The sequence below is a fragment of the Plectrocnemia conspersa genome, unplaced genomic scaffold (genome assembly GCF_051122295.1).
Source record: "Plectrocnemia conspersa isolate PC_06_02 unplaced genomic scaffold, ASM5112229v1 ptg000006l, whole genome shotgun sequence".
In the NCBI taxonomy this organism is placed as follows: Eukaryota; Metazoa; Arthropoda; class Insecta; order Trichoptera; family Polycentropodidae; genus Plectrocnemia; species Plectrocnemia conspersa.
Window position 1 is genome coordinate 21,206,619 of NW_028277170.1, and position 14,315 is coordinate 21,220,933.

General features: G+C 29.1%; 1 protein-coding gene across 3 annotated transcripts; it reads left to right on the top strand.

Moving 5' to 3' along the window:
* Nucleotides 1-265: 265 nt before the first annotated feature.
* On the top strand, nt 266-13,295 carry Aplip1 (JNK-interacting protein Aplip1). Of its 3 annotated transcripts, none has more exons than XM_088187519.1 (8): nt 266-375; nt 3,157-3,419; nt 4,996-5,259; nt 6,290-6,499; nt 6,564-6,681; nt 6,755-6,929; nt 9,165-9,346; nt 11,918-13,295. In XM_088187519.1, the coding sequence occupies exons 1-8, from the start codon at nt 293-295 to the stop codon at nt 11,988-11,990; spliced, it is 1,368 nt and encodes a 455-aa protein (XP_088043645.1). In that variant the 5' UTR covers nt 266-292; the 3' UTR covers nt 11,991-13,295. The 3 variants fall into 3 exon arrangements, with proteins under 3 accessions (XP_088043645.1, XP_088043646.1, XP_088043647.1); XM_088187520.1 differs by having other exon boundaries at nt 268-375; nt 6,755-6,917; nt 11,918-12,725; XM_088187521.1 differs by having other exon boundaries at nt 278-375; nt 11,933-12,123.
* Nucleotides 13,296-14,315: the final 1,020 nt, after the last annotated feature.

Genomic DNA, 14,315 nt, shown 5'->3' on the forward strand with positions numbered 1-14,315 from the left:
ACCCGTGAGATAAGGAAAATCTATGAAAACCTAATCTGTAATGAACGATTGGAGTTATAATTACATAATAATCTTTAATTCGTATCGTTCTATAAATCAAATATTATCTGGTATTGGATGACGTCACTCAAGGAATTTATAAAAGTCCAGCTCGCAAACCGATGGTCTTGGCCGTGAATATGCGACACCTAAGCCCTCAGATTGGCGCAAGCGTACACCGGAAATCAATAAGCTCGGCGGCGGCCATCTTGGCGCTTGCGCACTTCCGGAAAAGCTGCACAGAATAACAGACATGGCGGACAGCGAGTTCGAAGAGTTCCGCCACATTTTTACGAAAAACTCGCAGCAAATCAAAGCGCCGTCGCCGTTTTACTCGTAAGTAGATCCGAATCGAATCTGACGATATAATATTTCAACCCCAGCCCCTCCCGCATCTCTCCTATGCCTTGAACATGTATTATGTATGGCGAATGTGCATATTGATCTGTGAAAACGAAAGGGAAATCTGACGTTAACATCGCAATACTTCTTTGCCGCGACTGTCAATGAAAATCTAATCAAATATATTGTAAAAATACGCTTGAAACTATATTAAAAATATATTAGAACATTATTATATTTTTTACGCTTAATCTGTATGATGACTAAATCAGATTCTATCTTAGGCATATCATATATATATGTTTAAATATAGAATAAATTATTATTCTACCATGTTTTATTTATTTATTTTTACTTAATATATTAATTTATTTCGATATATATATGCTGCAAAAAATACGTTAAATACCTAATCAAAGTTTTTATAATTAATAACTAAGAAACTTTTGTATTTTTTTATATAATGAAGTATAATAAAATTACAGTTGTAATGCACTGAAAAAACAATTTTTGTTATACTAGAAATAAAAACTTAAAAATGTTATTTAATAATATAAAATTTTGAACTCAATTAAATCATCAATTATAATTGTTTCACATTGATAAAAAAAATTGATTTTGCTCTAAATATTACAAAAAAAATTGTCTCATATAGTCAAAATTTGTATTAAAGAGTCATTAAGCTGAAGTCAGTAATTATTAAATAGTTTGATTTTTATATTAAATGTTATGTTTTTTGATAAATAGTTAAATTAAGATATATTCTAAAAAACTTGGTTGCCAAATTAAAAATATTTGTAAAAATATCATAAGAACTTTTTTCTCGCATTATCAAAAACATATAAAAAACAATATGTATATGCCAATCGATGAGGAAATTCGCAATTTTTTTTTTAATTTTCAACATCAAAAAAGCAAAAAAAAAATAGTTTTAACTAAGCACATAAAAATCACTATACGTGAAATGCAAAATTATATTATTTGTACATTCATCATAAATATTTAATCTCACATTTTCAAGTAGATGGTAATTGCAATTGTAAAATATTGTTATTAAGAAAAGTCTAAATGAGTGATATGTATATTAGAAATATAGTAATTTTGTTTGATTTTGATCAGAATTTTATTTAAACCATTGGTAATTTTCATAAACTTGGTAATTTTCATAACCAAATATAAAATTTAAAATAAAATATATACATTTTTACACGAGATTTATTTGTTTATATTGCGTTTTTCCATGGATTTTTAGTCTCTATATTTTGCCAAAATATTTTTGGCATCATCAGGAGATTTTAATTTTTTTATATACACTTCTTTTTTTTCGCAAAGATAGAATTTTTTAATTCGCACTTTCACTTGGTTTTTATGTCAAAAACACTTGACATAAAAACCAAGTGAAAGTTATATTTAAAAACTATCTGTGCGAAAAAAAGTGTATGTAAAAAAATTAAAATCTGATGATGCCAAAAATATTTTGGCGAAATAAAGAGAAATAATATAAAATGCTGAAAATCCAAGGAAAAAACGCGATCTAAACCACGTATGTAATTATAATATTTTTTAAATAATATAAACTTTTGGAAACTCGTGAACGGAATAAACGAGTTTTTTCGCTATCACGCGGTAACGCGTGAACGGATCGTAATGTGTTAAAAGCCATTTTTTAAACGTAGCTGCTCGGTATACTTAAATGATCATACTATTATTAATATGAATAATAATTATTAATAGTAATTGTATTTTTTTTAAATAAATATATATCACACTAAATTTTTACCGAGGCATTCTATATATATATGTATATCATTTTTTTTTTTATTATACCAATTTTCTGGTAAAATAACTGACTAATAAATAATTTAACAACAAAACTCCTTACCTAATAAATACATGCCAGATTTAATTACAATTATATATACATATATAGCGCTTCTTCTCGAAAATTATTCCTTAAAAAAATCTCGAAAAACTGCATAATGATGATTTCTCATTTCTTCAAAAATGTTTAAAAATAAAACTTATTTTTAAACGGTTTGCATTATAATGACTCTATTTAAAGCAGTATTTTTCAAGATCTCCGAGCTTCTTGGAAGTCCTGGAGGAATGCTTGTCGTCAACCAGAAGGTTAAGGACTTGAATGAAACTCGCACTTGCTTATTCCTTACCGCAAATTTGCATCATGTGATATTGCGGACATTTTCTTATTATCCTTACTAGGTATAGGAAGGGGGTAACTTTGGTATGTTATTTAAAAGGTTGTTTAATTTAAAAAAAAATAGAAAAGGGGCACGAATTAAATAAAATTACATAAATTCTGATTTGTTAAGCGAGAAACCCACCCACCACGACATTATGGAAGCAAAAATTCTCTTAACATTCCTGACGGTGACGTTGGTTTTCTTTTACAATATCTGTAAGAGACACCGATCATCATCTCTCTCTCTCTCTAATGCTTTCAAGTATGTAATCGATTACGCATGAAGGCACCTCAGACAGCTACGAAAACACGAACAAATCGCGAGGGAGCAATAAGTAACTTTATTATAAGCCATATTTGCTTGAGACCAAATTCATACATGTAATGAATATTTTTTGCTACTGCCAACTTTCTAGAGCTTATTTAAAAATATGTTAATTAATATAGTATATATTACTTATCAGAATATGCACGTGTTAGGCTTCAAAAAAGAGTATATGATGTTGAAAATCTTTTTTCAGTATACTTCAGTTATTACTTTACAATAAATATAAAATCATTAAATTGTGTTATAGCTTGGTGCCAAATGTAGATATCGAAGAAGTGTCCCCAACGTCATCTCAGAGTGGCAGCTCTTGTGCAGAGGAAGTTAGGGGTCCTGGTACAGTGCCCGGGATCCTAGACCAGCACACAAGGGCGAGCAGTGGAGAGGATGACGAGGACGACGATGGGCTCAGGATCGGCAGGATCAACGGAAGGGGCACTCCCGGAGTGTCCTGGAACGGAAACGGAGAGCGGCGACGCCGGAAGTTGCCGGAAATACCGAAAAACAAGAAATGTAAGCTCGAAGTAGTGGGAGTACACAGTCTTCAAAGTATAATTATAAATAATTAAGAAAGGAAAAATCGGTGAAATGTATTCCCTTGTGCTGAAGATTAGGTTTATCGAACGCACCATAGCGCGAGGCACGTTTTATAAAGGCGCACAATTAATTAATGCCGCTATGTATATATTGCTAATGCGAGAATATATATAAAAGCCTAGACAGTTATATATTTATAAATAAATTTTATAAATTGTTTATTATACGCGAGAAATATATTTTAAAAATTATTATAAATACGTGATTTAGATCGCGTTTTTCCTTGGAGTTTCAGTCTCTATATTTCGCCAAAATATTTTTGGCATCATCAGGAGATTTTCATTTTTTATATACACATTTTTCATCGCACTGATACAGTTTTATAATTCGCACTTTCACTTGGTTTTTATGTCATAAGTGCGAATTATAAAACTACCTGTGCGATGTAAAAAATTCAAATCTGCTGATGATGCCAAAATTAGTATGGCGAAATATATAGACTGAAACTCCGGCTATGTATATATTGCTAATGCGGGAATATATGTATATGAATAATTGCTATGAACTTAAATAATTGCTAATGCGGGAATAAAATCAGGACTATAAGGTTATCAATTTCGCGATGCGATTATATATATATTTATATACCTACATATATATATATATATATATGTTAAATAAATTATTGCAATATTTACAAGACAATATAATATTTTATTTATAATGTGATTAACTATGTTAATCAATTGAACTATGCTATTTAATAAAATACATATATTGAATGCCTAGGAACCTATGAAAAATTACTGTCCTTATACCTCATTATCATCGACATCTTACCCCTCTTTACTTGTCATAAAAGCTTAATATAATAAATGCTATATGTTTTAAATTTTAGTCCTCATCGAAGAAGAAATATTTTAATGAATCTTAAGTATTTTATTTGAGTTAAGTTGTATTTGTGTATTCTATCTGGACCATCTTTTATTTGCATTAAATTTTATGTACTATGAATCGCTGTTGCTTTAATTTCGGGCTATTGATATTTATGTCAAATTTGTTATTTTATTGTAATTGCAAAGCGTCTCTTAAAGATCAATGAACATAGTCAATGTTTTTTTTTTTGTACACTTAGGTTAATAGATTGGCATCATTTTATCGGAATAAAATCGCTCTTAAAATGTTTTCATCTCTTATCTAAGAATAAGAATTTCGCGCAATTTATTATTAATTTCCTGTTATTTTATGAAGTTTGTCTAAAAAAGTCAGATGGATGAGCAAAAGAGAAGAAAGCCCCTCCCGACGCGGAGAATGTTTGCCTCGGCCTTAAGGTAATTGTTTCAATGAGATAATAAAATAACCGCAGGGGAATACATTTCATCGAATATAATCAAACCTCAAAAGAACACTCGAAAGTCTACGCTTGTCCTATCACAAGGATTTCGCTCGAGGGATTTGCTCCGTCGAGGCAGTATGTTTATAATTGTGATAGTTCCAGAGCTAGACCAATCGTTGGAGGGTTTTTGTTGTGTACATTTGATTGTTTCCGTAGCTTCGGTACTACCACTGTGCGGTCATCCAGCATCCCTGGCCGAAGAGCTCGGAGCTCTGGCGGGACCTTTGACCAGGCCCGGATGTCAAGGAAGGCCTCTGCTGGTACTAAAATGCGGGTATCTACTGGACGAAGACTCGAGTCCCGACTCGGATAGACTCCATAGTCTCGGAGATGTGGACAGCGGACACAGCACCGCTCATTCTCCAGCGGACACAGGACCTAAGAGTATATCTCCAACGCCGATGCAGATCATGCATACAGGTATTGTTATATTTTGCATTATCTATAATATGAAATATGGAGATGTGTATCCTGAAAAATCAATAATAAATTTAATCTATAAAATATTTGCAATCCTTCCTAAAAATAAATAATTATTAAACATTGATGAACTATTAAAAATGTCTCATCCACAATCTCGCCAACAGATTATTATAATTGTTAAAGCATTTCGATAACTTATTGTATGGTGATGTCGGTATTTAACACCGCCTATTCTAATATCACAAAAAAATATTTTTTACAAGATGGCACGTTTTTCCTATTAACCCTTTAGACGCCAGTGACGTGCCTGCACGCCAAAGCTGTCGGACCGTCAAACGCCAGCGCGTGCAGGCACGCAAATGTTATTACGGACACATTTATTAATAAAATTGATTTTTTTTTCGTTAATTTAATACAGAGACATCTATTAAATGGAATGTGATCGTTAAAATGTGCAATTTTTGAACCATTCTTTTATTATTTACGATCGAGCATACAGACGTTGTTAGGGCTGCTACAATATTTTTTTTAAATGATAAAAAAAATACAATTTTTTGTAAAAAAAAAACATTTTTTGAATTTGAATTTTGTTTTTGTTTATATTATTCCATTATAGCCATATTTACTTTTTTTTAATTTTTTTTGACAAAGTTGAAATTTTTTAAATACATGAAGTAGCCGCCATTTTGATAAAAGATTTTGATTAAAATAACGGAAATTATCGTGTCCCATACAAATATTAAAAACAACCAAAAACATATAATATATACCACATACAATATTAATTACATATAATATTTGTGTGTGACAGCCCTGACAGTGGTTTTTAAAACTTGTTATTTCTGTGCTTTTTTTTCACTTTTATGTTAAAATTAATAAAAAGGAAAGTAAACAGTGATTTTCCAGGTAAATAATGTTCCTCTTTCATAATAATTTAAAGGGTTGAAAATGGTGGCCTACAGAGCAAATTCATAGAAATTTGCTTGGCGTTGAACTGGTTAATGATATTTTTACAATTATATTACAGGATCTCTGTCTCCATCTTCGAGCTGCAGCGCCAGTGGAGTTCCCTTTCCATGCACTACGAACGCTGGCATATCTTTCAGTCAATTAGAGATGCTCGAAGCTACTCACAGAGGTCTCCATAAATTCATATCCAGGCACAGGGACGAGATGGATTTGGAGATCGGAGATCCTCTGTACATTCAGAAGGAGGCCGACGATCTATGGTGTGAAGGTCAGGAATTGAGCGTAAAACTTAACTTTTCAAAAGCAACGGTTCATTATAAATACCATTACAGGAGTAAATCTCAGAACTGGCCAACAAGGCATATTCCCATCAGCATATGCCGTCGACATCGATTATAACGATTTCGACCCAGCTAACGTGCAAGTGAAACGAGAACGCTACTTACTGGGGTATGGATCGTCAAAAATGTATATCCAATAACAGACTGTATGCAATTTAGCAACAATTTAAAAAATGTTTCAGATATCTGGGATCAGTGGAAACTCTGGCTCACAAGGGCACCGGAGTCGTGTGCCAAGCTGTAAGGAAGATTGTGGGAGATCCAGGAATGGAGCCTAGGTCGCAGCCGTGCATTCTGGAAGTATCCGATCAAGGGCTACGTATGGTTGATCGTTCGAAGACAGGGGTATGTAGAGAGGTAAATTTCATTATTATTTATCATTTAATTAAAACAGCTTCTATCAGGGCTAAAGCCACTTGAGCTATATTTTTAATAAAAATAAACCTTACTATCCTTATCAGATATATATAATAAAATATTATCGTGTCTAACACAATTGAGCTATAAAAGCACAATTATTATTTTTATCCATATTTTTACAATAAATATAATATATCGATTAAAAATTAAACCTAGGCTACTTTTAAATGCACTACCATATAAATATTTTATTAAACAATTAAAATCAAATAAAAGATTACATCGATTTTTTTATTGAAATGAATTTATAATCTAAAATATGAATTTATTTTAAATGCATTTTCTGTACATAGTTCACATCAAATGCAAAATATCGATCAAAAGCTTATTAATAATAAATTCAGGCTACTTTTAAATGCGCCAGCGTATACATAAATATATCATAAAACAATTGAACGAAATTGAATAAAAATAATCAAATGAATTATTTGATGTTAAATATTTTAAATATAGACTTCATTTAAACACACCCGTTATTTTTTTAAATATTTAAAAAATAAAATACAAAATGTCATCAAAAATACCAGGCTACTTTAAAATGCGCCACCATAAACATAAATATATTATAAAAAAACTAAAATGCTTAGAAAATTTTTGATTAGAATGATATTTTAAATATTTCTTGACTTCATTTAAACACTTTTTTATATATTATAAAATTGAAAACAAAACATTTGAAACTCAATATCAATAATTTCAGGCTACTTTTAAACGCGCCACCTAACATCTTAAATCAAAGAAATATCGCAATTAATTTTTAATTGAAATGATACCGAAAATATTTCTAAAATTATTTTTAATGCACCAGCGTTTCTTATATAATATATAATTTAAATCAAATGCAAAATATCGATCGAAAACTAATTATGTATTAATCTAGGCTACCTTTAAATGCGCCTTAATATACATAAATATATTACAAAACAACTAAACGCAAATAAGTCTATAAAAGCTTTTATTTTGATGATATATTAAATATTTCCTGTCTTTGTTTAAACACACTGCCGTGATTTATACATATTTTTAAGATCAAATCCAAATTAACTAGAACTTTATATCAATAATTACAGGCTACTTTAAAATGCGCCATCATATATTTATAATTTATAAAACAACTTAACTCAAATAATAGATTGCATCAAGCTTTTTATACAAATGATACCTAAGATTTTTTAATGACTTGAACAAAATTCAAAATATAGATCGAAAACTAATTATGAATTAATCCAGGCTACTCTTAAATGCACCAGCATATAGATGAATTTATTATAAAAAAAAACGCAAATAAAAAACCCATCGACTTATTTTTAATGTAAATATTTCTTAGAATCATTTTTAACAAATAAATACAAAATATTATAAACTTAATATTAATAATTCTAGGCAACTTTTGAATGCACTACTTTAATCAAATAAAAAATCCCATCAATTTTTTTATTCACATGGTACCTGAAATATTTATAGACTTATTATAAATGCACCAGTTTTTTTTTATATATAGTGTAATGTATATTATTAAGCAACTAAATGCCAATAAAAGTCCAACCAAATCGTTTATCTTAATTTTGTTATGAATATTTTTTTTTAATTTCTATAAATAGATATAAAAAGTCATACTAAAGTTAAAACTATAACCAAATAAAGAGTCTGATCAAATACTTTATCTGAAACTTATTACCATTGTTTGCTATTTCTTATAGTATAAAGTATGGCAATTGTATAAGGCTTATACAATAGTTACAATGTACAACAAATTTTGGATTTATTATTTTTTAACACTATAATATCAACAACAAATTTCTACGACTAATTTTAAATACTATGTTTGTCATCCATCCCATTTTAGATCAGATAATTTATTGGTTAACCACAATGTTGCTCAAGCACTGCTGCAACATTAAAAAAATTTGAGAAAAATGCATTTCATAGATATACCATACATTTGAGTGAAACGTTTTCATAAATGGAATTTTGCGTAAATGAAATTTCACTTCCACAGGAGTAAAAAGAAAGATATTCGAAATCAACAACGCAGAACTATAGAAAAAAATCGTTTTAAAAAAAACATATTACCAGTTTATTAAAAATTTTACAAAAAAAAAAAATTATAAATCATCATCAGATTTTCGAAAATGAAAATTGTTATTACTCATTATTATGTTTAATTTTCAGAGACGCGAAAACGCTCCCTGCATTGACTACTTCTACTCCCTGAAGAACGTCTCATTCTGTGCGTTCCACCCCAGAGACCATCGCTATTTGGGGTTCATAACCAAGCATCCCACTCTGCAGAGGTTCGCGTGTCACGTATTCAGGGGACAAGATTCGACCAGGCCCGTAGCCGAAGCTGTTGGGTAACACTATAATCCAGATAAAATTTTGATAAATCGGTCGTTAAGAGGTGAAGTCAACTAACCCCGTGCCTATATTTACTATATATTTAGCTCGTATAGTCCAGATTTAACAAATTTATCAAGAATTATTTTAAACCTGCGGACCACTGAAAATAAAAAAATGTTTTGCGTAAAACATTATTTATATAGTATATTTTTTAGTGTCTGATAATAAAACTATTTTTTGGTTTTTAACACATTTATTTTACCTTGTTTCTATTTTTTGTGTTTTCAATATTTTTAATTTAACTAATATTGATATTAAAGTTTTTAAAAGAAATTAGGTCGGACATTTGCAGGTGCACAAGTCTAAAATTTTCTTGGAAGTTTAAACACAACATTAAATATTTGCAGACCACTAGAAAATTTCTATGGTACACCTGTTGACACACTTTGATTTATATACATTTAAATCTAAGCTTTGTGATTTATTACATATTTTTCAAAGTAGGAATACTGAAACGTTTATAATAATACGTTACTAAATTTAATTATAAAATTATATTAGACTTATTGTAGAGATCTCATTTTTTTACACAATAGATTGATTTCATATATAAAGCGTAATAAATCGCATTCATTTACTATTTTTATTGTTGCTTACTCAATCGGTGGCGAAATTCAATATTCGGCAATTTTTAACGAACCAATATTCTTGATGTGAATTACATTTTTATGGCTCAATGGGTTGTATAATTAATATTTTGTAGGATAGAAATTACCTTAATGATTAGAATAACTTTGAAGGTATGTTTCATGTTGTCTTAATAAAATATTTTAACACCAATATAGCTTCAGTGATCCAAGCTTTTTTACTAGCTAACCAATGAACTTCTTTTAGTACACATAGCCTGAGACTTTAGTGTAAACATTTTATCTTCAGAAGCATTGATATAAAGCAAAGATGTCACTCACTGATTTTTCAGTATTTTTTCATGAAAAGACTGATTTTGTAAGCGCTAAAATTTTAATACATATATAACAAACTTTGCGCATTACTGCGGAAGTTTTAATTAAAAAAATATATAAGCGTCAATGCATATTATTAATGTTAATATTAAAAATACTAACGAGATTCATAAAATAAATATCTTTACAACACTAATTTACTATATTTACTCAATCAAGCAATTCCATATAACTTTTTAATAAAACAATTCTCCTAATTGTACCTAATTGCACTGTACTCTTAATTTTCTTCTTCTTATGATTTTATCAGATAATTTTTGTATATTTATTTTACAAAGCAAAGCTTTTAAAAGATAGCATTTTTATCGCCCACTTGCGGTCGATGTGACCACCCAAGTTTATGACTCAAACTTGTATGTAAATATTACTTCGCTAAAAATAAACTTCATGACTCTTTTTGCCACAGTTATTATAATCTATTATTTATATGTACAGTCGTGCTTTCAATTGAAATCTGATATTGACTCTTTTTTAGCACACGTTGCTCTATTTAAAACGACTGTTTTATTAGTGTAACTAATCTAACTGTTATTACTAATCTAAACATCATGACAGCTTTCTCCAGTGCATCTTGATTACCATTATACAAACGATATTTATTCAATTAAACATAAAAAACACCTAAAATAGATGAGCACCATTTCACATATTTTTTCCGGCTCTCCATAACTATCGCCAAAAACATTATTGTGTTAACTGAATAGCTTGTGCAAGAGCTGTTGTCCTTGCCGCAGCGGTTAAGAATTAGGGACGCGATCGCGCCTCTCTATGGCACTCTAAAGCTTGCAGACGAAAGTCAGTGAGCATTGGCGGATATACATATTCGATACCGCTTCTCAACAATATGAAATATAATTTATATATGCTTAAAAATAACAGTAATGATTTTTTTATCGCTGATATTATTTTGCTGTAGCAAACTTGATATCAATTTTAATTTCAGATAAATAAAATTTTTTTTTTTTATTTAAGAAATAAAAAAATAAATATATAGCACATAGCTTTAAACAGGTATATTATGATAATTTACATAAATTCATAGCAAATTGTTAAGTCGGTCGGATAATTGCGATTAACGCTATGTCATCTGCATATCGTAAATCATATTTGTATTTAACAATTTTATAAAACATTGAGTAGTGAGTTAATTTACACGCATTTTTAATATGTTGTGTAAAATTATTTCTGTTGTTATTTATTTATTATTATTTCATATTGCATTTATAGTAAATTATACAAAAAATCAATGATCTCAACGTTTGATTTATTTTAGTGTGTTTTAATAATTTATTTAAATGCTTTTACGTTTATTTATTTTACTTATTACATAATGTATTTTATTTATTATTTCTTCATTTATATATTTATCTGAAGTACGGCGATACCGCTTAAAAAGTTAAATAATACATTCGAAGTAGACGGTTCTTGAATATATATATTAAAATTAGTATGTACCGCATGGCATTCTTAGAACAACCAGAGTTTAAATAATGACTTTACACCTTAACGACGCATATAGGTATCACGTTACCAAAATGTTTGAACAATTTTCACAATTCGCAGGAGAGCCTTCCAAAGATTCTACCAAAAGTTTATTGAGACTGCATATCCAATTGAAGATATTTATATCGAGTGAATCTACAACAGTATTGGACTTGTTTATTTTTGCAATTTGGTAATACTGTATTATCGTTATATTATAATATGTACTTTCAACTCAACAGCAATTTAAAAAATGATACTCATGAATATACATACATATACGAATATGGAGGAAATACAATATTTTGTAGCATACATGGTGAACGCAAAAAATGATATCAGACTATCGTATGTTTTATAAGCTGTTACAGAGAAATTGAAAATAAATATGTATATACTGAAATTTGGTAATGATATTATTTTTAGGATATCACTTTTTTGTGATCAACTGTATGCATATGGATGTATGTATTGTATAATACAATAGTATATGATATAATGAGAACGTTGGTTATATTTTGAATTTTATACGCTGCATTTTAATTTTGAAATCAAAGTGCTTCTTCGGTTAAGATGTTATGAAAAGATTTGCAATTGTAATTTATTGAGAAAGAGATGATAAGATTTGCCCTCACAGACACTCTGTTATTTTTGTATGAACGATATTAATAAACTATAAATGATAATTAAAACCAATACTCTTATAGCTAAAAGTTAAAAAAAAAATATATTTAAACACTCTTACTATATAATAAAATAATAGATCAGATTGTATATGTGTATATACACTTATATATGATATATTAGTGTATGTATACATATCCAATCATAATAATAAATGAATTCATAAATAAAATTAAAAAATGCGAATCAAAACTGAAAGAAAAAATGTTTATCTTTATTATTCGTAGCTTAAATATGAATCTCTTCTCTCTGCTGTGATTTAATATATAAGAAGTTACAGAGTAAGCAGTAGTCAAATATTTAAACTAAAGTTTAAAAACATTTGAGAGAAACTTGACGATAGTTATCAACACCGCACAAGCGATCAAACCTATATAATTAAAGTATATACTAATATATGTATGTTGAAGCATGTGTGCATAAATATACACACATACGATGTACACGTTCATGTAAAACTGAAAATTAAAATTTGATGGAGTTTTAAAGACTGAAGAATATTACTGCGAAAAGAAAAACGATTCAAATTCCACAACAGTTACGAAAAAATGTTTATGTATTAAATAATATTTTTTTAGAACTGCGCTAATGTATGTGTAATATGTGCGTATATCTATGTACACAAATGTACAAAAATATATATATTCATATATACAAATTTAATAAAAGATATGTACTATTTTTAAGGCAAAGAAATCAATAAATTTATATATTACATGTAAAATTCAAATGTAATATTTAATTTACGTATTAATAATAAAACTTGTTTTATTGTTTTTTATGTCAACTTTTATTTATTTTATAGCACCCTTGCATAAACAGGAACGTCATTTAATGGGGAGCATACAGGGGCTTGCCTTGCCTTGAATTAGGCCCCCCCATGAAAATAGGTGAAATGTCTTTATGCATAAAAAAAGATACAACTAAAAAAGTTTCTCTAGTTATAATGTTTTTATTGAGTCCGTAAGAATATTCTGATCGTGAATTAAATTTGGAGAATAATAGTTAAAATGATATTTTCTGACATCATCTAGAAATCAAATTTTCAAAATTCATTTCATGCGCTGGTTACTATATTAATTTAATAAGCTGTTCATCTGTTGATTGTAACCATGGCGCTGTTAATTGTTTTGACGTTGTCATTGAAATTTACATATTCTTTTGATCCTCATGGAACCATACCTTGAAGTAAGTGCCTAAATATTTGTCAGGAACTAGTAGGAGCAGGCCTGTCGAGAGGGCGGGGGAGACGAGATAAATTCCCTGAGCCTGTTCTCCTTGAGAGGCACGACTCTTCTACAACAATTTAATATACATATCAAAATAATATTTAAAATATGTCACCATTTTTTACTTCGTTGCTTAGTTATATTTGCATAGCATCATCAAGTAAACCACACAAATAGTTTCCATTTTATGTTTTTTTTATATTTTCCAGTAAATTTTCCTAACCAACGATATCTGGACTTGAACATTTCCAGTCGCTTAATCATTCCAAATTATTAAATGAATTATTGCTGGCAAATAGGCAGATCAGTCAAGAAGAGACCCATAAATAAAAGGAGCGGAACATTGCCTTCAAAAGCACCCACTTTCTAGGTAGTACTTTCACAATAAACATTATTATTCAATGGAACAGATTGTAGTATTTTGGCGCGGCTCCGATTGTGTTTAAATTTGTTTGCAAATTTTTGTTAAATAAATATTAGACATGAGAGGAAATAATCAACGAATGTAAATTTAGATATTAGATCTGAATTTTCATATCGAATACATAAAGAAAAAGCAAAAAAAT

What these genes read in the sequence shown, in the direction of transcription:
- Aplip1 (XM_088187519.1), top strand. Translation starts at nt 293, where the DNA reads ATGGCGGACAGCGAGTTCGAAGAGTTCCGCCACATTTTTACGAAAAAC. An exon ending in AGACAGGGGTATGTAGAGAG is followed by an intron (nt 6,930 to 9,164) that starts GTAAATTTCATT and finishes TTTAATTTTCAG; the next exon opens with AGACGCGAAAACGCTCCCTG. An exon ending in CCCGTAGCCGAAGCTGTTGG is followed by an intron (nt 9,347 to 11,917) that starts GTAACACTATAA and finishes CACAATTCGCAG; the next exon opens with GAGAGCCTTCCAAAGATTCT.